Genomic DNA, 25,688 nt, shown 5'->3' with positions numbered 1-25,688 from the left:
TACAGAATACAGACGTTCCCTTTACTAGTTGAAATGGCTACTTTTAAAATCTTTCATACACAATGTTCTATAATTTCTACTGTCTCCCTTGTATACTTCCATCTAGGCTCATAATGGAGGTCATCAAGCACATCATGATTTTTCCTCTGATACTAATGCATAGTGCTTTAATGAACTGCGGGGTGTCTTGTAATGTGCTGTTTAACCTCTGTCTCTGAAGTGTTCCCTTCATTTCCACCTACTTTAAGATTCTAAGGACCTGATTTATAATTTTGGCAGAAATGGTGCTCTATGTCCACACATTCTGTCTGCCTTACTACAAGTGCTACAGGATATTATGCATTTGAACTCGTGTGTAAGGGCTAACCATCATGTCTGTGATGGAGTTACCCATCTGACTAACTCTAAATCGTGCCCTCAGTTTGGTTTAATCTAATCGGGTGGTATGTTAGCGGTACTTCATGTGTAAATACAAGTGAACTCATTAATAGCCTGACACTGAGCGATGTACAGACCCCATTGGGTTCTTTCATCTGTGGAGAAGAGTTCAGCTAATTCACCCTTGATGATCTTCATTGGCTAGCTATAGCAGATTATAGTGTTTACTCCCACATGTATTAATGATTCTCCACCTCATTATTTTTTTCAGGAAAATGTCCCTGCTCGCTTACAAACTCCATTAAGTCCCTAAAGGTTGCATATACATTCCTGTACTCTGAAAACTTTAGGGCGAGCACACTTTCTGTGTATAAGCTGCACGATTTTGGAACAACCTCCCTAATTATCTCAACTTTTTTGAAAATATGAACACTTTCCTCAAGAATATATAGGTCATGTTTTCTAGATGATAACCTCATCCTATTTAAGTCCCAGAAATGGTTGGCCATCTTAAAGAGACCTTCTAGTTTGTGTGCTGTGTAAGTGGCTCACTGGCTTAATCAAGCAAACCAGCTAGCAGCCGAAAGATGATCAGTAAACGGCATACAGTGAATTAAATACAGATTTTCTGGTGGAAGATAGAAGTACTATTATCATATATAGAATATCTTGACGACTGTAATACCAATTGTATGCACATGGAGTTAGGCTTAGGATGACTTGTTCTTGAGCATATTTGTATGCAAGGAGAATTTGAATGTTAACATACCTTTCTTGTTGTAGTTTATTTGACACATGCACACACCCGACCCCCAAACAACCTGTAGATCTGATTTCTCTGCATATAAAATATTCACTTGCCTAAATGTTTTTCTGCAGGAATATGAGAATAAAATCTTTTTTAAAATTTTTTATTATTGCTTCCTGTCATTTGAGGGATCTTTCTGGGCCAGAGTCGGTGATTACCAGTAATATTTGTGATGCATATAAACAGACCTCTTCTTAATTGTGTTTCTCTGTTTATTTCAAATTCTAAGTTATGATAATTACAACTGTTAAGGGGATGGAGTTGCTCAGGTTCCCTGAAGTTGTTTAAGGGTGTGCGACAGGCACTCTGCATGTTGGGGGTGGCGGGCGGTTTCTGACCCGCTGAGCAGGGAGGCGGGTGGGGGGGAGAGTTAAACAGGAGTTTGGGGGGGGAGGGGGGGGTGGACAGGTTGGGGGGGGTTCTGGTTCTGTTTGGGAATTTCTTGGTTCCTTGCATCGGACAGTGGTAGTTTTCAGATAACTATTATATCAAGTGGTACTGGTACTGTGGACAGTGATATTCTGAATCGCGGCATGCCTGGGGCAGCTGATCGTCTCTGCTTGGGTTTGGTTAATGGAAATGAGGGCGCATGTGCGGACGACAGATTTCTTTCGTTGAAGATGAGCTTGTGTTCTGATGGCGCCTGGACAGGGACTTGGAGTGTCCACCTGAAACGTGAATGGCCTGGGGGACACAAAATTAAGAGGTATAGTCCTGCAATATATTCGCCGACACGAACTAGATATAGTGCTCCTACAGGAGACTCACTTGATAGGGAATACGTGCATGGCACTGAATAGGAAGGGCTACCGCATGATCGTACACTCTGGGTTTACTACGGGTTCCAGAGGGGCGGGGATACTCCTACGTAAGCGTTGTCCATACATGGTACAAAACACCTGGACTGATGTGCTAGGCAGATATGCAGCGACCACGGGTTTGTGGGAAGGCAGAGTAGTTAATGTGGTTTTGGTGTATGCCCCTCCTGGACTGCAGCACCCAACCTTACAAGACATAGGGGCTTTGATATTGGCCCTACCAATAGGATCCTTGATATTGGGGGGAGACTTCAATTTGACCATGGACAGCCTTCGAGATCGACTTCCGCCTAGACCTGACCCACTGCAGGGATCTCAACTCCAAGGATTTGCCGATGCTCTCGGGGTGGTGGATGTCTGGAGGTGGGCACATCCTCAACACACACATTATACACACCAGTCGGAGGTACACGACAGTCAATCGTGGATTGACTACCTATTTACACATGTGCAAGATATACGCGATTTTAATGAACCCACGACCCTGGAGCGAGGTATATCTTACCACTCCCCCCCGTTGTGGTGGTCTTCGGCGTTCGAAATGTCAGGCGTTCGGGCACAATTAGGATACAGCCGTGGGCATTAAAGATACCTCACATTGGGGAAGGCCTCCTACAAGACACGGACTACTATTTCCATGAAAACGTGTGATCGGTCGGGTCGGCGGTTACGCTCTGGGGGGGGGGGGCTTATGGCGCGGTAATCCAGGGCAGGGCATTGTCACTGATGGTGGGCCACAGAACTGAGTGCAATAAGAGAGTGGTCGAATTAGAAAGGGACATTCGACACTTGGAGGGATCCCTCGCCCGGGACTCGAACCCTGATACACAGCACAGGATCGGAATAAAGAGACAAGATTATAAACAACTACTGCTAGAGGATGCTACTCTGCGATCCCTGGCCACATGTCATCGGATCTATGAACAGGGCGAACGTACAGGTAAGCCCCTGGCTTGGCTGGAGCGTAAGGAACAGGCAGCTAAATGGGTAAGAGCGATAGCAGACCCGGATGGCAAGTTGATTACGGATCCCCAGGGGATCGCAGCAACGTTTGCGTCTTATTTAAAAGTGGTATATCAGGTCCCGCAGGATTCGCATGCCTTGTTGGCGGCGGACCTCCTGTCCACTATAGACCTGGTTAGCCTCTCGTCTCATGATAGCGAGGCACTTGACGCGGATTTCTCGGTGGCAGAGGTCCAAAAAGCAATATCGGACGTTCGGTCGGGTAAAGCGATGGGTCCAAATGGCATACCTATTGAGCTGCTTCAACCCATGGCAACGAAGATAGCGCCCCATCTGTTAAACTTATATAACGAATGCTATGACTCGGGGCTGTTGCCAGCCGTGATCCGTAATGCTGCCATTGTGGTGATTCACAGACCCGGCAAACCGGCGGAGGAGTGCAGATCATATCGCCCTATCACTGCTTACGGTGGAAGCAAAAATCCTTGCCAAGCTAATAGTCAATCGTCTCATCCCGTATCTAACTGACTTGATCCATCCAGATCGGTCAGGTTTTATGCCCAGTAGGAATACGGCTCAATCTCCGTCGTGTTCACGGTGTTCTGGGGAGGATGGATACGATCGAGGAGGAAGCGATCATATTGTCACTTGATGCCACAATGGCATTCGACACTGTCGAGTGGAACTATCTCTTTACTGTCCTCGACCGCATGAGGTTTGGTCCCAAACTGATTGGATGGATCCGGCTGTAATATGAGCAGCCCACGGCACATGTCACGATCAATAATCACTGCTCTGTCATTTTTCGGCGGGGCACGAGACAGGGTTGCCCGCTGTCGCCGCTCCTTTTGCCATGGTGCTGGAACCGCTCGCGGTGTGCGTGAGGGGCGACCCGGAAATTAGGGGCCTTAAATGGACGAGAGCACAAGGACCGAATATCGCTCTAAGCGGACGATATTCTGTTATATTTGGCCTCACCAGCGTGATCTCTACGTCTGGTCCTGCATATTTTTCAAATCTTTGGTGCACACTCTGGGTATCGGATAAACTGGTCCAAATCCCAAATGTTTGCACTTAGGGATGAATCCCCACATAGCCCTAGAGGCTATGACATCCCAGTGGTAGTACAGGGTTTTTGGTATCTGGGCATTTTTATCACACCAGACGTGAATCTTTTTTATGAACGGAATCTTCAGAAGCCCTTGCAACGTTTGAAGTCGTATGTGGCGCATTGGAGGTCATTACCCCCTTACACTCTTGGGACGTGCCTCCCTGTTCAAAATGCTCGCTCTTCCGCGCTTTCTTAATGCCCTGGAAAATGCTCCTAACCCGATCCCAGACTCCTACTTCTCGCAAATTGAAGGGGTGGTGCGGGTGCTGCTCTGGGAAAGACGGCCCTCACGGATTGCCATAAACCAACTCACCATGGGGTGGTACGACGGGGGATTGGGCTGCCGGACTTAAGCCTCTAGATATCAGGCGTCGCAGTTGACAGCCATCAATAGATGGGCGTTTGGCCCCCCATGCTGATTCCAACTTCAGGACAGATGTTTGGCTGATGGGGAGGGGGGATACAATAGGGCACTCTACACGAACCATCGTAAATTGCGTCTCACCGGCCCCACGGCTCGCACGGTGGAAGTGTGGCACGCAGTCCAGCGTAAGCCGGGGTCGCACATTCGTCTCACTAAGGTGACTCCGCTGTGGGAACCAGATATCTTGGGTCACCTTAGCGCATGTCCAGGGTTTGACAAGTGGAACCTGATTGGGATCTCTAGGGTTAGGGACTTGTGGATGAAAGGGGAAAAAGGCCACGTTTGCGGACCTCCAAAAGAAATACCACCTTGCACCCTCGACTTTTAGGTATATACAAATTAGCCATGCCATTGATTCGGCCCTCCCCGGGTGTACTCCCCTTCCAGACTCTTCGCCGCTGGAAGACCGCCTGTTATTAGATCCAATGGACCGTAAAGCCATCTCCCTCGCGTACAAAGAATTCGTGAATAACCGTACAGATCCAATGTTGAAACTCCGGGAGAGCTGGGAGCGCGACCTGGGGAAGATGGAGGACGCAGACTGGAGGGAGGTGCTGGCGTCTCCAAGGGAGGTGGCGATTCCTATGCGACTCAGACGGGTACAGCTTAAGGTGCTACACAGGGTCTACTTTGTTGCCCCATTGTTGTTTAAGTTGGGTAGGAGGCCGGACCCGCTCTTCCTAAGATGATGCAACCAGACTGGTACATTCACACATATAATTTGGGAGTGCCCCCACATCCAAAAATATTGGACAGATGTCACCTGGCAACTAACCCGGGCTTGTGGCAAACCTATTCAACCTTCCCCCAAACTATGCCTCCTCAATATATGGGAGGCAACTGATCTTACACAGACGGAACAAGCTTGGGCGACCATGGGGTGGACCATAGCCAAACAAAATATTGCCCAGAAATGGGGGGGCTGATGAATTGCCACGGGTGAGAGGCTGGGCAACCAACATTGATCATGCTATGGTGGCCGAAAAAACTGTATTTAAGGGACGAGGCTGCCCCGAGAAGTGGGACCGCAAATGGGGAAAGTGGAATAAGTATAGGGGTGATCTTTGCATTTCTCCCACGGTGGAACTAAGAAGGGAGAGGCAAATATTGATGGATACGCTGGCTGGGGCAGTGGGGTCCCCTTCACCGGGCAGTCGACACAAGTGCTCTTCAGTATTTGTACCAAGAATCTGCTTTTGAGTATTTGTGGACCAGGTGGAGATGTACTCACTGTAAGACCCAATTATGACATCCGATGATGGAAGCTTTTATGTATCCATGGTCCTGCTAGGTTGCAAAGTATTGTATTGATTTTTGTCTTGCCTTGCCACTGATTTATGTACAATGTCTTAACCGGTGCTTTTTGTTATTAATAAAAATTGTTAACTTAGATTTTTTTATGTCATAAATGCCTATACCAGCTTTCCATCTGTGCATCCATAAATTAGACTCCTGTGAATATATGATTGTTCAATACATTTTCTTCCCTACCCTCTGCACAACCCAGGTTTAGAAAGTTTGGCTGCTTCTTTATATATTTTGTTGTCTATTAAATATTTGGAATTGTCTAACACTGAGCAAAATGTGGTCTTGTTGAATGTACTTCAAATCTGAGTAGAATGCCCCATTTTTCAAATATTTGACAGAACTGAAATTGGGGCACCTCATTGTGGAAATGGGGCTGTAAGGATTGTTCTACTTAATTATACTAGTATATGGAGAGGGGATCAAAGTAAACGGAACTATATTTTTGAAAGAGGGTCCCCAGTTCAAATTATAGCACCCAATAAATAAAATTAAGTACTACTTTGTTGCTTATCCAGTCCCTACTCATTTGCCTTCCTGGGTACGTAACACAGGCGGGCGTGTGTGCCTTTTCCGCCTCAAAGAAAAAGGATCTTTATGGTTTGGGATGCATCCATTATTGAAAGTAGATGGGAGGGAATTTGACTTTCACCCCGTCTCGCGTTACAAAGTATAAAGGACCGTTGCGTGGAATGCTAGCTAGGCGTATAATGTCTACATGCTTCTAGTAATGTAATTTTAGGCTTGTGCACAGATATATAATAGGAGCTGAGGCAGTTTTGACTTCTATTCGCTATTTTCTTTCCAGGTGCCCAAGTGGACAGCCCAATGCTCACCCAAGAAACGGTCAACAATGTAAAAAAAAGTACTCCCAAAAAGCCTGCTGTTGCTTCGACTTTGAAAAGACAAAGTAAGGCATTTTTGGTTCCTTTTATTGGTTGAATGGTTTCTTTGCCATGCTGGGTTCTCCTTTATTTCCAGATTTATTCGTGATCTCGCCATATTGTTCTTTTACCATTGGATCGTATGGTGAGGGATGTTCTCCTGTGTAGCCCAGAAGCCTTAGTGGATAACACCCGTTTTATCATTTTCACACTGCACTTAGAACAAAAGGAAAATCTTTTTATTTGACTTTACTTTTTGAAAGAGGGAGAGTTGGTGGGCCAGAAAGGCATTCCCTGTAACCTATCTCTATGTACTTCACATTGACGGAGATAAAAAAAAAAATAGCTATCCTGGGCAGCAACAGCACTCATAAAGCACATCCTTAAACATGGATGCTGTAGCCCTAGAATGCTGGGCCTCTTAAGCCGCCTCCGAGTCGTTCTTTGTTACAGTGATGGACTTGTTGTACTATACTGACATTGGTTTGTTGTGATCCAGTAATTGGAAGAATTCGCATTGGTACCTTTGGTGACTTCGCTCTTATTTTTTTTTAACCATTTTATTGAGTTTTCCATTTCGCACAATATATTCAACAGCATTATCCTATACGAATAACAGACCGTGAATTACATTACAACTCTGGAATGTGACCATCTTGGGTTTTGTTTGTGTTTGGTTGGCTTATCTGTTGTGTGGTCGGGATGGAGATGTGTTGGGTCTGCATTTGCTGCCTCTGGTTCTAAGGCTTAATCATTGGGCTTGTCTAATCTGGGTATGAGATGTGGGTATGATTACCCACCTGGGGATTAAACTGGGGGTGAGTGGTTAGGAGAAGCGTGTAGGGCGGGCATCTGTTTGGCCTTCTTTTGTGGGCCTAACTGCACTGGGTGCGGGCTTGTTATTGCGGTGCTGAGGAGGTGTACCATTGCACAGGGAAAATCAGTGTTGTATCTGTGTGGGAGAGGCTGTGGGGGTGTAGGTGGGGGACGCTTGTGTGTGATTGTTAGGGCTGGGTCCAAAGGTCCCGTTGTTGTAGGCGAGTTCCTGGGTGATTGGGTTGGTGGTTTTTTTTTTTTTTTTTTTTTTGTTGAAATTTTGAAGGAGTTTTGCCCACTCCATGGAGATGTGGCAACGCCATGTCCCGTGTGCCTCCTCGAGTCCAATCGCGTCTTCTTCTGTCACGCCCCATTTAATTGCAGCTCCTCTCCAGGCCTCTAATGGAGGCCCTGTTGGTTCGCGCCTGTGCATTGTGATGTATCACTTTGCCAGGAGCAGGGTCAGCGATGCGAACCTTTTTTACACCTTTCTATCTTTCCTATGCCTGGATATGCCCAGTGCGCTGGCCTCCCATGTGTTGAGACCTGTGATTTCTTGTATTGCGTTGTGTATTTTCTCCCAATAGAGTTGCAGGGTGGGGCAATTCCAGAACATGTTTTGGAATGTGGCATTGAGAAGATGGCAATGTGGGCATTGGAATTGTGTCCTATGAAAAAAGCGTTGGAGTTTTGCTGGCGTCGGATATGCCTGGTGTAGTATGTTGAATTGAATGAATGTTTTTAAAGGGCTGGTTATGTGACACTTTATTGCGGTATTCTAATCTTATCTGCCATTCTTTGTCATTCAATGCATGCTCAAATTCCTCCTCCCATTTCAGCCTAAGTTGGGTGAGTGGTGTGGCTGTGAGCTCTCGTATAGCCCTATAGATGCACGTGATGAGGTGGTGCCCTGTGCCCATGGTCAGTATCGTGTGGAGTGTTGAGTGTGTCATGGGTTCCCTCCCTGGACAGATCCCAGGTCTGTGTACAGTCTGAGACGATTTGTCTATGTAGAACAAATTGTCCGACTGGGAGCCCGCTCCTCTCGGCCCGGCCCTCAAAAGGAATGAGGTGTCTGTCTGCAAATAAGGACTCCACCTCTGTGAGTGTTCCGTCCAGACTCGTACGTCTCGGGACGTGTAGTGGCCGCGGGGTAAGCCTGGGTGACTTCACTTTTATGATGTTTGACACAGTTATCAGAGAACAAGGTATAAAAATAAAATCACAATCCGGTTTTGTCACTTGAGAAGCTGTTTTGTAGCCTCCAAATCTTAATCTACTTTTAACCCTTCCCTCCTATGTTCAAGGAGGAGCCTGAAACTGTTATATACTACTAGTCTGTAACAAAAAATAATGCATGAAAATAGTTGGTTTCGTTATTATTCAGCGGTAGTCCGTTGATTTACCAAGGCACTCACTTTTCCACAAAGGCAAGAATCATGATGAGTGAAGTAGTCCTCTCAGTACCTTGCACTCACTAACTGTGCTTCTTCATATTTCAGTGATCTGTTTCATGTAAAGTGCCCCAGGATACTTACCTGAATTATTTTCCGCTGGGTTTCAAATGTTCCCTCTGACGTTCAAACTGTGTGTCTGTTTTTCTGCTCAAAACCGTGTCCTCTCTGGATAAAATGCTATCTTTCTTCCTTACTAAAATAGGTTACCCTTTCAAATGTTGCACATATCAGGAAGTGAATTGGTGCTTGCTCATGTACTCTCCTCCAGTAGGAATTGCACTAAATCAGAAAACTGCATATGCTGTTAGGCTATGATATTTTCAGTCTACAATTAAAGGAGTCATTAAGGCCACATTAGCTTCTTACATATTGTAGGGGTTGTCCTCTCCTAGATCTCCCAAAATCAAAAGGGGCAATTGCACTGAACGAGTTACCTGTTTCCTTACACTCTCTAGAAATAATTTAAAATCTAATATCTGGAGTTTTGTTTTCATCTAGACATCCCTCCATTGCCTGCAACATACCCAAAAAGGTTCCCCGGGTATTTAGCTTCAAGACTCTGCTTATGCCATAGTCTGCTATGAAGGTCGTGACTTCTATAACACCTGCACAGCCAGCACCATGCAGCATTTGCCTTGAAGCCCCTTTCCTACCCTAACCAAGGACAAATCCGATTGTAGACAAATACTGCCAAGCAGTTGAGCATATAGCAGATTTTAATATCCTTCATAAAGAGGAGCTATCTACTGACAGGTATTTTAAGGATTGGTTGTTTTCTGGAAATAGTTGTATGCTAGCTTTTAAGGGTCTAGGTCATGGTGAAAGTGAAGAAGAGAGATTATAAATTAGGTAGTGGAGAGTAGGCAAATAAGGAAAAAGAGGAAATGGCGATCAGTCCAGACCACATAGGCGAGTTATGGACTATTCAGATCACTAAAATAAGCAATAGGCAGATTACCCGAGCAGCTACTATGATTATGGATTTGACCAATCTTTGGCATAAACATTCAAACCTGTGAAGCAGCCCTTGTAGCCTATATGCAAGTATCTTGTGATATGCAATATTAACCATTCTTTAGAAATTAGTCTTTATTTCTGCTGTGTACAGACCATAGCCTAATTCATGGGCATAGTGACCTATATTCTTCAATGATTTTTAAAAACAGAGACTGTCCCTTATGTCATGAAGCTACACCAGTGATTTGGAGGATATGAACTCCTATTTGCTACCAGGCCTTAAACTCTTTAAAATTATGCCGTACTTGAATTATCTACTCAGCCTAACTTTAATGCACTTGTTCCATGATCTGGTTATTTTTTAAAACCTTAGCAGCCTCCACATCCCTAAAAACTGAAGGTGACCATGTTACCAGCAAACATGAAGTAGTTCCCTGAGCAATTATCCCTATGTATCAGATCGTGGAGAGCAAGCTTGGCAGGATATCGACCTATTAAATCCAGTTGTAAAAAAAAAAACCATTGTAACCAGGCAGTTGCAGCTCTGAAACAGTTCAGGTACTTACTTGTTAGTGAAGATTTTGATGTGGTAGGCCTAAATTAGCAAGACCTAGTGGCCACTGTCTTCTAATGCATTGATTGCAATCTGTTCCTGGACCTGGAAAACTTCCTGGATTTTTAGGCCAGCCAAAGGAGGTCTGTTGGGGTGGATGAGAGGTGTCTGCCTGGGTCCATATAATTAGATTTGTATTAGCACTGACAGTGTTCCTGGTATGAGTAAAGTACATGGTTTAAGATTCATTTAGCTAAACCCACATTGTCTGTAGGCGTTGTTTGATGACTGGACAAACGTTTTTTCCTTATTGGTTGTCTTTAAGGAGCTGCTAAGTGAAGAGGTACACTGCATTATACCAACCAGTTAAATACAAATACTGGTCAGTGATAAAACGTTGTGCATCAAGCACTTCGTAGTAACAATAAAGGTGTTGATGCAGACTGAGCCAAGAGCCCACTATAACCAGAATTAGCTACTCTCTGTGAAACTGAGTTTCGCTTCGTGGACCTGAAACTTTTGGCCAATAATATACCTTTATTTAGCGTTTGTTGTCTGCTGTCTGCCAATGCGGGACCCCTGGAATAGGATTAAGTGTCAACCTAGGTGGCATCTACATGGATTTGCATTAATGTTGACAATCTGTTTTGCTTCAGAAGTAGCAGCTAAGAGTGCAGAGAGGTTCATTGTATCCAGAAGTTAAATGCTAAATACAGTTGCTCAAATAACTTGTTAATGAAGGTGGGGCTATTCTGAGCTAAGAGTCTTCTAAAATTAGTCTTCTTGAACCTTGAGGTTTTTGGCCCTTAAGTATGTTTTTTCCAGGAGTTGCCATCGGCAACTGCAAGACTACAGCAGTTGAATGAAAAGTGGCAGTCTGGCCGATCCACCTGGAATCATGTTAGGCTACGTTTAGTGTCCTGGCTGAGTGTCTGCTCGCCAGCTGCCACCACCAGACATGTTTCTGGACCCCTGGGTGGAGAACCTACCATTTTCGGGGTCCTGAAACAATGCACATCCTGGGATGAGGTGCCAAGCCTAAAGGCCTGTTAAAACCTCGACCATCTACAGCGAAATCCTGGTGTGTTCTGTAGATAGCAGCCCCTAAGAATCCAAAGGACCTGCCCTGCATTCCAAAATCGGACTTCGTCTCCTGTGAGCACTGGATTCGCTTACCACCAAATCTGTGAGTATGCACCTGCCGCCCGAATTAGTGGCTCAACACTACGAGGAGGTCTCCCAGCGATCCTGTCCTGGGATCTGGTGATCCCGGACCTGCCTTAATTCTCCAGCCAATGCCTGCAGTCGCTTTCTGGAGGATGCCCCCGACCAGAACCGGTAAGAAAAACCCGACGCCAATAGACATCCCTGCACCTGACGTCCCACGGCCTTGGGTGGCCCAACCGATGGTGTCTCAGGATCCCCAGGCATGCCAACTTACCTCTCCAACTGGTGTTTGCCTTCAGAAGATCTTCGTCTTCGAGCCTGCAGTGTTTGTTGCAACCGGAGAATCCCCATTGAAATAAACATGGCACCCGATGTCAAAACGGCACCCTGCACCTGGAAACCTCTGTGCTGCTGTGGGTGCACCTTGTGTGCTAAATCGGATCCCCCTTGGTACTAAGCCTAACACCAGGCGCTTTGCTCCCACAAACTTGTGGCCTGCTCGTGAGCAGCCAGCAACCGAAGGCCCCATATCCCTCATTGGATAAAATTGGCCTCAGCACTCTGCACTCGACCGCCCTAGTGCCGCTGAGGGTGCTTTGAGAGTGCATCCTTGACCCTGTGGGAACCCTGGTTCTAACCCCAGAATACCAGCTCCCAAACCGAAGTACTTACCGTTGAGTCGATAACATTATTTTCTCCCATAGGATTGCATTGATCTGCTTTCTTGTGAAAATAGTTTAAAGTGTGGAGTTAGTTTGTATGAAACCTTGAAAAACTGCAAATTTACAAAAACGTAATTACTTTTTTTGTCTATGAAATGTCCCATTGTGATATCTAGGCATATCACACTGATAGCACACTGATAGCAAAAGTAACTTAAGAAGTAATCAAATCCTCTTTATTCGATTCAGTTGGAGAATCAAAAAAGTATAAATTACAATAAAATTGAATTAGAATTTAAAATAGAGTGAGATAAAACCAGAAACAATTTAGCATACGTCGGTTAATATCTTCCTTCTGGTAATGACAGCCCTCAAGAATCTTGCTAATACCACACATATGAACAAATTTGGAAGCAGTTGTGAAAAGAAATACGCCGATCTACATTGTCTAAAATTTAAGGATTTCAATAAAGGCTTAGTGAAAATGATCCTTAAATCTGTATAAAATGTACAGAAAACCAATACGTGGATGGTCAATTGTCCTATCACAAGGACAACATATTAATTGACGGGACCAATTAGTAGTGCTAGGGAAGCTAGTCAAAAGGTGAAAGATATCTATCCTAATGCGTCTCAGAACAAACCTGTGTTGGGTGTTAAAAACACTGATTAATTACGGTTGCATCGAGAAACTGGTCAAAACCATTTGATTATGCTGTACAGTGGGCTTGACCAGTTCCAACGTCAGTCTCGCTCCCTCTAGGGTATTTAGACATTCTCTCTTTAATGATTTCCTCGTGATATACCGCAGGGTCTTCATAATATTCTGGGTGGCAGATATCGGACATCAACTTCTTAATGTATTTTAGCCATGAGATTTTTAAGGCATACTCTGAGCCGCAGCAATCCTGTACTATCGCACGATTAAAGCCCATACGGTCCAATGTCCATAGTTTATGCCAGAGAAGAAATTGCAGTACCCTTATCTGATCTGTTAAATAAGTTGCTCCCAGTTCCGCATGACACACAAAATTGGAGCAGCTGCTTGGGAGTGTGAGAAAGTGCCCTCTTTCTTGCATGTTATGCCCTCACTTTTTGCTGAATTGCTTATGTTCTTTGACTGCGTGTGCCCTGGGCTCCTGCTAATCAGGTACCCAGGGCTTATGTTCCTTTCCTAAAACTGCATTGAAGCCTAAACCCAATTGGCATCTCTGGCCACATGTCAGCCCCTGGTAAATGGTACCACGGGTACCCAGGGCACTGTGACCAGAGAAGGCCTTTAAGGGCTTCAACACTTATTCTGCCACCCTTGGAGGCCCTTGTACCCCTACACTCACACACTGCCCTTGCAGGCTGCGTGTCTTGGTGCAGAACAAAGTGAAGAGTTGACAATGCACACATCCCTGTGTGCCATGCCCACAAACCACTGCCCTGGCATACATCAGTCACCCCTCTAGCTGGGTGCCCTATGCCAGTGGTGAGGGTACAGGTGCATGAGCCGTGTACCCCTACAGTGCCCAGGTCTATTCCTAGGCACTGTAAGTGCAGTGCTGCCATTGAGTATATGGTGCTGGGAGTTTGTCATTACGAACTCCACAACACCATAATGGCTACACTGAAGACTGGGAAGTTTGGTATCAAACTTCACAGCACATTAAACCCCCACTGATGCCAGTGTGGGATTTAATGTAAAATGCAAAACAGATGGCATCTTAGAGATGCCCCCTGAAACTCGACCAACCTCTAATGACATGACTGAGTGGCTGCCTAGGCTGCCACCACCAGACATGTTTCTGGACCCCAGGGTCGAGAGCTGCTGCTCTCGGGGGGCCTGAAACAATGCCATCCTGGGATGAGGTGCCAAGCCTCCTCCCCCAGGATGGGCAGGGTTCACGAAGGAGAAGCTTCAAAGGCTTGCTGCCTTTGTGAGCCTCTCCAGACCATATGCTGCTTTCAGCAACTGGTCCCCACTGGTTCTACCCCCCCCTCCTTTGGGCGGGAGAACCGGTGGGAAAAACAAGTGAGGAAGAGAGGTGTGCCCACCTCTGCCAACTACACCCCTCAGGTGGGGGAGGCGAGGTGAAGCACAACCTCGAGTCCCCGCCATCTTGAGGATGGGGGGACCCAGCCAACCAGGGACAGGCTCCTGCCCCCCTCCCACTGGAGAGTGGCAGAATAGGGGGTGTACCCACCCCAGGGAAGGGACCCATTGGTCTCTGCCCTTTACCTACCTGTAACGCCCCTACATTTTGTATTTAGGGGGCACCCTGAACCTTGCTTCCACAGATCCAGAAACGACAAGGAAAGCAGATGAGAAGGACGAAGAGCCATGCAGAGCGAACAAGAGGACGACGCCCACCGACTTGGCCCCAGCCCTACAGGCCTGTCTCCCCTCGTACCTGCTCCTGCGTAATCCCGGTGTGTCCTGCAGCCAGCAACCTCAAAAACCCCGGAGGACCTGCCTGCCTGCCTGCCTTCACTTCTAAATACTGCATCTCACGTGAACACCGGACTTGTTCAAACTGCAGCTTCTGTTGCCAGCCAGAGACTGCGAATCCAGCCACTCTACACCTGCCGAACCCAGCCCGAGCTCAAGTGGAAAAACACCACGGGGAGGTCTCCCCGGCGATCCTGACCCGATATCTGGCTACCCCTGACCTGTCTCAAGCCTCCAGCCGACGCCTGCAGTCTAAATCCAGAAGGCCCCCTTAACCGTGACCAGGAGCTGGTAAGAAGATCCGACCCCAAAAGGCACCCCTGCACCAGACGCCCCACGGCCTTGTGTGCCCCCACCGACGGTGCCTAACCAACCCTTAACTTCCAAACTTACCTCTCCAAGTGGTGGTCGCAACCAGAAGTCCTTTGTCTCGCTGTCTGCAGTGCTTTTGCAAACCGGAGGTTCTCCATAGAAATCAACAGGGCACCAGACATCGAAACAGCACTCTGCACCCGGCCGCCCCAGTGCCACAGAGGGTGCACCTTTTGTGCTACTTTGTTTCCCCATTTGCCTTTACCTTATCCCTAGAAGCTTTGCTCCCACAACCCAGTGGCCTGCTTGCCAGCAGCCACCAACCGGAGGCCCTCTATCCCCCATTGGATAACATTGGGCCTCAACACTCTGCACCCACCCGCCCTAGTGCCGCTGAGGGTGCAATAACAGTGCATCACTGACCCTGGGGGACCCCTGAGTCTAACCCCAGAACCTTAACTCCCACAGTCGTTTACTTACCTGTGAACCGTTAACCTGTTTTCCTCCCAAAGGATAACTTTGACACTTTAGTGCGGAGTTTTGAAACCTAAAAATATTCTTTAAAAATCGCACATATAACCAAAACGGGTTTACTCACCTGTTTGCAGGAAATGTCCCAGTGCTGAATCTAGGTATCCAGCACTGAGTTAGAAAAGTAACGTGAAAAGTAACTTACCTGCAATTTACTGGAAAGCCTATTCATTTCAATGTACTGCATCTGCTAAGTGGTGCATACTACTGCTCCCCTGTAAATCAAACCAAGTACAATTTCTATTGCATTTTCATTCTGTTCCCTATCCAGGAACGTATTACTGAAAAGTATTTAATGCTTACCTGTGCCAGGCTTGCTTGGTTCTAAAAATAAACAGTATATTTTTATACAAAAACAATTGGCCTAGAGTTAAGTTCATTTAAAAAAGAAAAAAAAAAATTTTTTTTATTAAACAATCCAAAGAAAATGGTCATTATATACAGGTAGTCATTACTAATATCTGTGTTAGTCTCGCAGTCAGGTAGAAGTATCTTACATTGTGATAGTGGTTAGTACTGAGATGGTCGCTTTCTACATACATCAAGGCATTAGTGGTTCGTCAAGGGAGGGGACAGTTGGGGATTCACACACATTCTTACGATAAATATTGCATTTAGTCCAGAGCGCTATCCGTTTTCGGGGACAGCCACGAGCTACATACACTGTTTTCTCCCGTATCATACACCAATCCATGTCCTCTTTCCATGCATTGCGCATTGGTGGTGTTACCGCTCCCCAGAGACGGGCGATAGTTCCCTTGGCTACCATCTGTACAAGCGTTGCCCAGGTTTTGCCCTTGGTGTTCAAATCCGTGGGCTCTCAAATGTTCAGGAGACATCTTTTGGCTTCAAGAAAAATGTCTACCCCCCCATACCGTGCTCATTCATTCATTAACTTTTTTCCAGTAATTTTGGATTAGTGGACACTCCCAGAGTATGTGTAGGAAAGACCCCTCCAGACCACATTGCCGCTTACACATCCCCTCTTGACTTCTGCTTATCAGCACCAATCTGTGTCCAGAGAGATACACCCAGTGTAGAATCTTTAATTGGATCAGCCTAAGTTTCGCTGAGATGGCGACTTCCTTAGGGGAAGAGTGCCTCTTGCTATTCCCCATCTTCTATTTCTAGGCCATCCCTCCCCATTTCTCCCTTCGTGACGTTAGGGGATCAGGAGTGCGATGTATGAGCTTTTTATATGTGAGGGAGATAGCTTTTTATGGCAGGTATCCGTCAAGCAGTCCATCTTTTAGAGGAGAGGACTCCGGGAGGGATGATCCTGCTGGGATGTTGGCCTGAAGGGAGTGTCTGACTTGTGCATATCTAAAATACTTAGAGACCAGCTCATGTGTCTACTGTAATGAGGCAAATTACGCCACCCCATGTGATCCCCAGAGGTCTGCTATGCGGGAGAGCTCTATTAGATCCCACTTATCAAACCCTTTAGTCTGACCCAGTGTACCCAGGCACTCGGAGTCCCAAAGTGGAGTCGCAAGCGTGAGTTTATTGGCCCACCCCAAGCTACGGTTTACCGTGTGCCAGAGTTGGACCAAGTGTCTTGTAGGTCCTGTAAGAGGATACTTGTTTGGTTTAGAATAAAGCGCCCTCGTGAAGCTACCACCCGGGAGAATCCACCTGTCAATGCTATAACCCGGATGGTCACCACTGCGATATGTGCATTGGTTGATGGCTGAAAGGTGTGCAGCCCAGTAGTATTTTTTTTAATGTTGGGGAGGGCTATATCCCCATCATACCAATCGAGTGTTAGTTTGTGGAGTGATATACATGGTTTCCCGTCCCATAGCAGGTCTCTTTGGGTGGTTTAGAGTTCAGTTGTTGAGTGTGTGAATTCATTTGCTGACTATGTACATCAAATGCTTAACACTGTCCTCTAACACTGCCTTACTGCTCTATCAAGCTACCAATATTAGAGAATTAGGTTCTATGTAACTTTAATCTCCGCCTGACTCTGGGGGCACTTGGACTCTATACACACTATACCTCATTTTGGTGTAGTGTATATATAAAGCCAGTTTCTTACAGGGAGCCCAAGAAGATTTTTGAAAAATCAATTTTCTAACAGCTGTAGTGCATCCACCTTTACATGCTCCCACAACTCTGAACCATACATTGCAGTTGACCGACATTTGGCTTTATAAATATTCAACATTTCTTTGGGGTGTTAACGGCCCAATTTCCTTGTAGTTGCACAGGCCCGTATTTGATCTGTTAAACTGCATCCTTCTCGATTTTACTGCACTTCTCCAGTTGCCATTGCCATCAAATAAGATCCCCAAGTAGGAAAAGGTGGGTGTTTGAGGTAAAATTGCATTTCGTATTAAAATATTACGCCCCTTGGATAACTTTCGACCAGCTTTCATAACCTAGGTTTTACTTATATTAATTAATAACCCCAGATTCTCCATAAAATGTACAAATTTATCCAAGAGGTGCTGCAAAGCCATGGGAGTGCGGGCCATAAGCACCGCATCGTCCGCATATAGCAGAACTGGTACGGGCCGATGACGGATTTGGGGCAAATCGCTACATGACTCCGCGAGGGTGCTGCCCAGGTTGTTCATGTATAAATTAAATAAGAATGGGGCGAGTACGCACCATTGACGGACTCACTTTTTGATATCAACTGTTTGGGTACATTCACCTCTCATACCAAAGCGGATCTTTGCAGAACTAGTTGACTACATGTATCTAAGGAAATTAACAATGACCCAATCGAAACCCATTGAGATCATAATAGACCAAAGCTTGTCGTGAACGACCGTCAAATGCGGAGGTTGGGTCCACGAACATCCGGAATAAATTGCCCCCTTTTATATGCGTATATTTGCTCACCAATAAACTCAAATTGATGGCCTGCTCTGTAGTCCCAATTCTTTGGCGGAAGCCATATTGAAAGTCTGACATAATATTATTAGTCTGGCCATTCCTGTAATCGGTCTGAAACTATACGACCCACCACTTTTAACTAGAGACTCCAGCAAAGAGAGGGGTCTGTAGTGCGCGGGACAGTTACGATCGCCCTTTTTAGGTCGAGGACTACCGGTCTGCCGAAGGCAGAACCGGAAGTCAGAGATTTAATGTTTTCTAGAGTGGCTATTTAGCCCGCCTCTCTTTTAGCTTCTCCTCCATTGGCTGGCTTCCTAAACGGAGGCCAGCCATTGGAGGAGAGAGCCGTCCCTCCAAATAGGCTCCGTCTTTTTCAGATTCGGGGGCGTGTTCCTTGCTGTTCTTTCCACTTTTTAGCCACGCCCTTTTAGAACAGCAGGAACACGCCCGCGAATCCGAAAAAGTTTGTAAGCTTCCATCCGCCATTTTTTTGCTAGATCCATCCGTCCAGCGCCGTGTTGTGCTGGTGGCGACGAGTAGGGAACCGCACCGTGCTTTGGACGCCTTTCCCCCTTGTGACTCCGGAGCTAATTGTAGCAGAGATTCACGTGTGGACGAGGTAAGCAAAGGTGTGGTGTTTACTCTTCACAGTTCTTTTCGAAACGTGTGTCCCCCTTTTCTTGCATTTCCAAAAATACATGCATTGCATTTCAAAGTTGTGTTGCTTGCTGAAATTGACCAAAAGTGGCTTTGTTTTAATCCCTTCTCTGTGCCCGAGGTCGATCTGTGTTTAAGAATGCGCGCGCAGCATCTGGCTGGATAGATGGTGGCGAGAAATGTGTTGAGTCATGTGTCTGAGCGCGAGTCGTGACTCCTACGTCTGACACTTCACTGCCTGAGACTGGGATTCTGGTATCTGTGATTTGTCCTTATTAAAGAGACATTGTGCGTGTTTGTGTTATTGAGAAATGCCACTTCTGCATTTAATCTGTCTGTCGCAGAATGCATGCTGATAGCACAAATCCAGAACTGTATTAAAGTGTTCAATCTAACACGGGACTTCTGCACTTTACATTTATTTTCCATGTGAAATAAACTGTCAGAGTTGAAATGGAGAGACCACTTAGAGGTATTCTAAGGTGAATCAGAGTTGTGGGGAGATGACGGAGACGGCCTTTCAAGTGCAGGCACAGGCCTTTAATTTGCTAATGACAACACATTTACAATCACCCGGAACAAAGGGGCTTCTTAACAAACACTGCAAAAGACTGCTTTTAACTAATGTGTGTTGCGCTGTGAAACGGATTGATTGGGCTGATAAGAGAGCGCGTTTGCGATCTCTGTATTGCACTATCTGTGGGGCTTTTATCGGGGTTGGGAGAAGTTTTTAATGAATTATGAACTGTGTGAACTGTGTGCAGCTTGAAGACTGTTACAGAATTTTAAAATATATGCACTTACCCGCACTTTAAAAATCTGATTCACTCTCGCGTTTGCGAGGGATAGAGCACCAGCAACGCTCGGCTGAGAAATTATTGTCCTCACTTCCGGGTGCCACCTCAGCGCCGCCATTTTTGTTGACGCTCTAGTGGTTCACTCGACACAGCAGACCCTCTATTTAGGAGGGGCCATGCAAGCGCGCAGCGCGCGCGCCGATGGCGTGCCGGAGGCGCGCCAGAGGCAAGCCCGTCTGCGCCCGTCCGCGCCTCGGTCGCACCCAGCACCAGTCACGATGCGGGAATCGGGGTAAGATCAGTTAAATATACTAGGGAGCAACTATTGGTCATAAGGAACAAGGTCAGTGGGGGGAAGAAAGGTACTGTGACACCACAGACCAGCCTGGTCCTTAAGTGTGGCCTGATTAACTGCAGGTCCTTGGCAAAACATCATCAGGAAGTCTTTAATATGGTGGAGGATCTGCACTTGGATGTGTTATTCCTCACGGAGACATGGTGCAGTAACGACTCCACGGTAGAACTAGGGCTTGCTTGCCCGGAGGGCTATAAGATCTTTCACAAGCCCAGAGTTACTGGACGGGGTGGAGGGGTCGGGGTGATGTTTAAGGATATCTGGGGCTTTGCCCCGTTTGAGGTGGATGAGGTGGCGGGTATCGAGCTACTGGGTTTCTCCCTACAAGAACAGAGAGGGAGGCTCCTTACAGGGATGGTCTGCTACAGACCCCCAAGTTCCAACACACAGTACCAAGCGCTCCTGGATGTTATTGCGGCCCAGTCACTAACTCACTCAAGAATGTTGCTCTTGGGGGATTTCAACATGTGGGAGAATGGTGCCTTAGATGGTCACCTAAGAGATCTCATGGAAACCTGTGCGAGTCTTAGCCTGCATCAGTTGGTCCAGCAACCTACCCATCAAGGAGGGCACATTCTGGATCTCCTGTTTGCTGATCTCAACGAAACTGAGGTGGTTAATATTCTACCCCAGACTTGGACCGATCATTCGCTGATCCAGTTTCGGATCTGTATACCTGATGGAAAAACCACTAGACCCCCACCGGTTACTCATCGTATGGGGAGAGAATGGGCAAAACTCATGAGGAGCAGGGCTGAGCCACTTTTTCAAAATTTGCCTCCTTTTGATCCGCATGAGTCAGTGGCCGTGAATTATCGTTGGTATCAGAATTATATCCTCGGTGTACTAGATCAGCATGTTCCTCTGAAACACCTGAAGGCCAGACTAAAACATTCTGCACCATGGTACACTGAAGAGCTGAGCATAAAACGTAGATCCTGTCGACAGGCGGAAAGGAAATGGCGCAGGCTCTATGCTGAGCAGGATAAAGTGGCCTATGAAAGGGTACAAGCTCAGTATAAAGAGTTAATGGCTAAGGCCAAGACGGACTTTTTCATCAACTCCATTCTGTCGGCACCAAATAGCACCAGAGCCCTTTTTAAGATCATTAGAGACCTCTCTAATCCCACTAGTGTGGGAAATAAAGTGGTCACGTCACAGGCGCTATGCGACAGAATCGCATCTCATTTCGAGGAGAAAATCGCACAAATTGTAGGGGGGTTAAATATGTGTAGCCCCTCTCCTCTAAATGATAATGGACAAATGTCCCCGGAAGAACAAGGGATGCTAACCTCACTGGAGCATTTTATACCTCTCACTAATGAGTTGTTCAACAACTATGCACAGAATGTGAGGTCCGGGTCTCCATTAGACCCCCTACCCAATAAGATCTGGAAAGAGCATGCGTCGGCTCTGTTCCCTCGGCTGTGGCAGATATGTTGCCAATCTTTGGAGGAAGGGGTGGTGCCTGAAACCTGGAAGCTGGCAGTAGTTAGACCACTGCTAAAGAAGCCCTCTCTGGACCCAGGAGATCCTGCTAGTTTCAGACCCATCTCTCTGCTGCCTTTTCCTATAAAGATTATTGAAAAGGTAGTGAGCAGATCTCTCTCTGGGTATCTGGAGGAGCCAGTTTGGCTTTAGACCAGGTCACGGAACGGAGACAGCCCTGGTCACGGTGCTGGATAACCTTCGGATGCGGGCTGACAGAGGCCTTTCGTCAGTTTTGGTCCTCTTAGACATGTCAGCCGCATTCGATACGGTAAACCACCAAATTCTGTTGAATAGGCTGGAGTATCTGGGAGTGAAGGGATGTGCCTTGAGATGGATACAATCCTATCTCACAGGGAGACAACAGGTGGTCTCTCTGCCCCCTTTTACCTCCGGTAAGACCTTGATGGAACATGGGGTTCCTCAGGGATCGGCTATCAGCCCGATCCTCTTCAACATTTATTTGCAGCCATTAATTCCTATTATCAAAGCGTATGGGATCGATCTTATTAACTACGCGGACGATACCCAACTAGTGTTCTCACTGGAGGGCAAAGGAGCTTTGAATATGTTAGATTTCCAAAAGTGTATGCGTCAGACCTCGGACTGGCTCAGGGCTAACTCACTGCAATTCAACGGAGGCAAAACTGAGGTGCTCTACTGCCCCCCAGCGGGAGTAAGAGACTTGCCTTTTGAGTTCAGAATGGCCCCAGATGGGGAACCCACTGTTCCAGTGACAACGGTGCGGAATCTGGGGGTCATGTTTGACAATGATCTACAGATGGCCACTCAAGCTAAAAAAACAGTGGGAGTGTGCTGTGCTCTCATGAAAGCCCTACGGAAGATTCTACCTCTCCTGCCTGTGGAGAAAAGACCTGTGGTGGTTCGTAGTATCATCTTAAGTAGGCTGGACTACTGCAACTCTCTGTATCTAGGAGCTCCTCTTTAAATCTATCAGAGTTTGCAGAGGGTCCAGTCTATGGCAGCCAAACTGGCGCTGAATAGGAAACGTGGCTCCTCAACCACGCTGGCGCTTCAAGAACTTCATTGGCTTCCCATGGTGGAAAGGGCTAAATTTAAATCCCTGTGCATTGTCTACAGAGCGGCACACGGTCTTGGCCCTACCACTCTACAGGAGAAAATATCCTGGTACAAGCCTCAAAGGACTCTCCGTTCATCAAATGCCTTCTTGCTAAACACTGGTAGGATCAAGAAGGCCAGGATGGGAGGTAGGGCCTTTAGTATAGTGGCTCCGCGACTTTGGAATGAACTCCCCCTGAATATTAGACAGGCTAACTCCTTGATGGATTTCAGGCGAAGTTTGAAGACCTGGCTCTTTCCCAGGGGAGGGCATATGGCCTCCTAATCTCCCATTTCCTTGATCGGTATCCGCCTTCTATCTTCCTTTGTTCCTTCTGTCACTGCTGCTACACACTTTGTTAGTTCAGAAGTTTTTCTCCATCACAGTCTGAGCGCCAAGATACCCGTTGGGTGATAGTTGCGCGGTATAAGTTCAATTACAAATACAAATACAAATTAGTTCTGACCACAATTAGAGTTCCTTGGGCCATAGGAAGAGCCACTGGAATTATGCAGCAGGGCGGTGCAAATCAGAAGGCAGAGTTGACAAAATTGTAAAGCAAGAAAAGACAAACTCTAGAATGTAATGTGGCATCTTTTTTGAGAGTATTGCTTCATTATTTTGCCACGTATACACACTGTATTACTTTCTGGGCAAAGATTTGGCCCCATTAGCACCAGTTTCACTACCAAATACAACAATAAACAACTGAAAGATGACGAGTGAACCTTTGTGAAGGACCCTCCATTATTCTGGAACATGTCACCCAACTTAAAGTAACTTTTGATCCGATTGAGCAACCCAGTTTTTCCTCTCGTTAAAATCAGGAGCCTATGCATCAGATGATGTGTGCAGTAGAGGCAGAGTGTGTCTAATGAGACCTGATCCTCTGTCCTGGATCCTCTTTTCCTTGCCGAGCACAGACTATGCAGGAATATATAATCATCATCTCCCAGTATGCTGCTGTTCGAGAACATTTGTTTATCGAAAAGCTTATAAATGTATTAGCATTAAAGAACAAGCATTGGCGTAGCCGTTATGTCTCACATTCAGCAGACCTATTGGCTTTTGCCAATGCTGTTCCTCTTCAGCAAAAAGATGGGAAAAAAACTGAAAATGACAGTGTGGTAGTGCTGTCCCGTCAAAAGTTTTAGAATCTTGCTGAGAAGTGCCAGTGCTGAGCAGTTTGGTACTGTTGGCCCATCGAATGTGTTAGAATCTTTCCGAGAAATGCCATGCTGAGCAGTGTGTTACTGCTGGCCCATTAAAAGTGTTAGAATCTTGCTAAGAAGTGTCAATGCTGTGCAGCATGATACTACTGTCCCATTATAAGTGCTAGAATCTTGCTGAGTAGTGTCATGTTTAGCAGTGTGGTACGGCTGTCCCATGAAAAGTGTTTGGATTTTGCTGAGAAGTGCCAGCGCCGAGTAGTGTGGCAGTGATGTCACTTTAAAAGTAACAGAATACTTTTGAGATGTGCCATGATTTCATTTCATAAGTGCCAGTGCCATCACACAACAAGAATCCTGTAAAGAAGCGCCACCACTGTAGAGTTCATTTGATACCTGCTGATAAAAATCTGCACAGTCCCTTAAAACTATTAGAAAAAAGCTGAGAATTGCAGCGGCTGTCCCATGAAAAGTATTCAAATGATCCATAGGCGTGCGTACACTGTCCGACAAAGTGTTCGATTACAGCTGATACAGGCCAGTTCCTCTCATCTGACACACAGGAGTCCTTTTGAGAACCGCCAGTACTACTTCATTGTGCAGAGAAGTTCCTGTAGCTGTCCCAATTCAAGTACGGAAGCCTTAAAGACCATGCTAACAATATCCTACCATAGTTAACTATTTTATGAGATGAGTCAGTTGTCCCGTGAACGTCATGATATAGTCACGAGAAGTGACACTACTTTTTCTTTCAAAACCTGTCTCTGAAGCCCTGTTACATCACAGCTCCCTATGTGGGCTACAATCCAGCCACCAACGGACCCCTCAAGAATGAAGGCCAGTATCAGCCAGTCATTACTTATCTCAACCACCGACCATCTCACTTCCTCACAATATCCCTCTCCCTCACTACATCACTGTTTCACTACCTCACTCTTTCTCACTACATAACTCTCTCTACCTCGCTACTCCACTCTATCTCACTACCTCACAACTTCTCTCTCTCAAAACATCACTACCCCACTCTCTAGCTCACAACCTCACAACTTCACTCTCTCTCACTCACTACCTCAATCACTCTCTATCTCACTACCTCACTCTTTCTATCTCACTAACTCACTTTCACTACCTCTCTCTCTATCTCACTACATCACAACATCACTCTATGCTTATATATCACTACCTCACAACATCCCTCTCCCTCACTACCTCACTCTTTCACTACCTCACTCTTTCACTACCTCACTCTTTCACTACCTCACTCTTTCACTACCTCACTCTCTCACTACCTCTCTATCTACCTCACTCTCTATCTCTCTATCTCACTACCTCACTCTATCTACCTCACTCTCTCTCACTACCTCACTCTATCTACCTCACTCTCTCACTACCTCACTCTCTATTTCAATACCTCACTCTCTCTATCTCACTACCTCACTCTCTCTCTGCTAATGCAATAGGTATCACATATGCAAAAAAAAGCTAATGCCAATAGAAATGACAATGCCATTTATTTAGGGATACAAAAATAATAAAAAAATAATGAGCAATACCAATAGCTCTACCTATAATATTGCCGAGACCATTGCATTGTAAATGCTTGTTGAATATTGGCAAAATGTGGGATTCAGACCAGGAGTTTGGGAATCCCGCATTCCGGCAGGATTTAAAAACTAGAGTCAAGAGAGGATCCCAAAGATCATTATAATTC

The 25,688-nt window shown here is 46.2% G+C and overlaps 1 protein-coding gene across 2 annotated transcripts in view; it reads left to right on the top strand.

Annotated features, from left to right (window-relative positions):
• C11H2orf42 (chromosome 11 C2orf42 homolog) overlaps nucleotides 1-25,688 on the top strand; it is a 287,883-nt gene that overhangs the window by 98,207 nt on the left and 163,988 nt on the right. For both annotated transcript variants that reach the window (XM_085636210.1, XM_085636211.1), the window contains exon 3: nucleotides 6,616-6,717. In XM_085636210.1, the coding sequence (XP_085492336.1) occupies nucleotides 6,616-6,717 (102 nt within the window). The remainder of the gene's footprint in view (nucleotides 1-6,615; nucleotides 6,718-25,688) is intronic.

This window comes from Triturus cristatus, chromosome 11 (assembly GCF_964204655.1).
Source record: "Triturus cristatus chromosome 11, aTriCri1.1, whole genome shotgun sequence".
NCBI lineage: Eukaryota > Metazoa > Chordata > Amphibia > Caudata > Salamandridae > Triturus > Triturus cristatus.
Note: the sequence above shows the minus strand (reverse complement) of the source record. Positions and strands in the feature narration are given on the sequence as shown.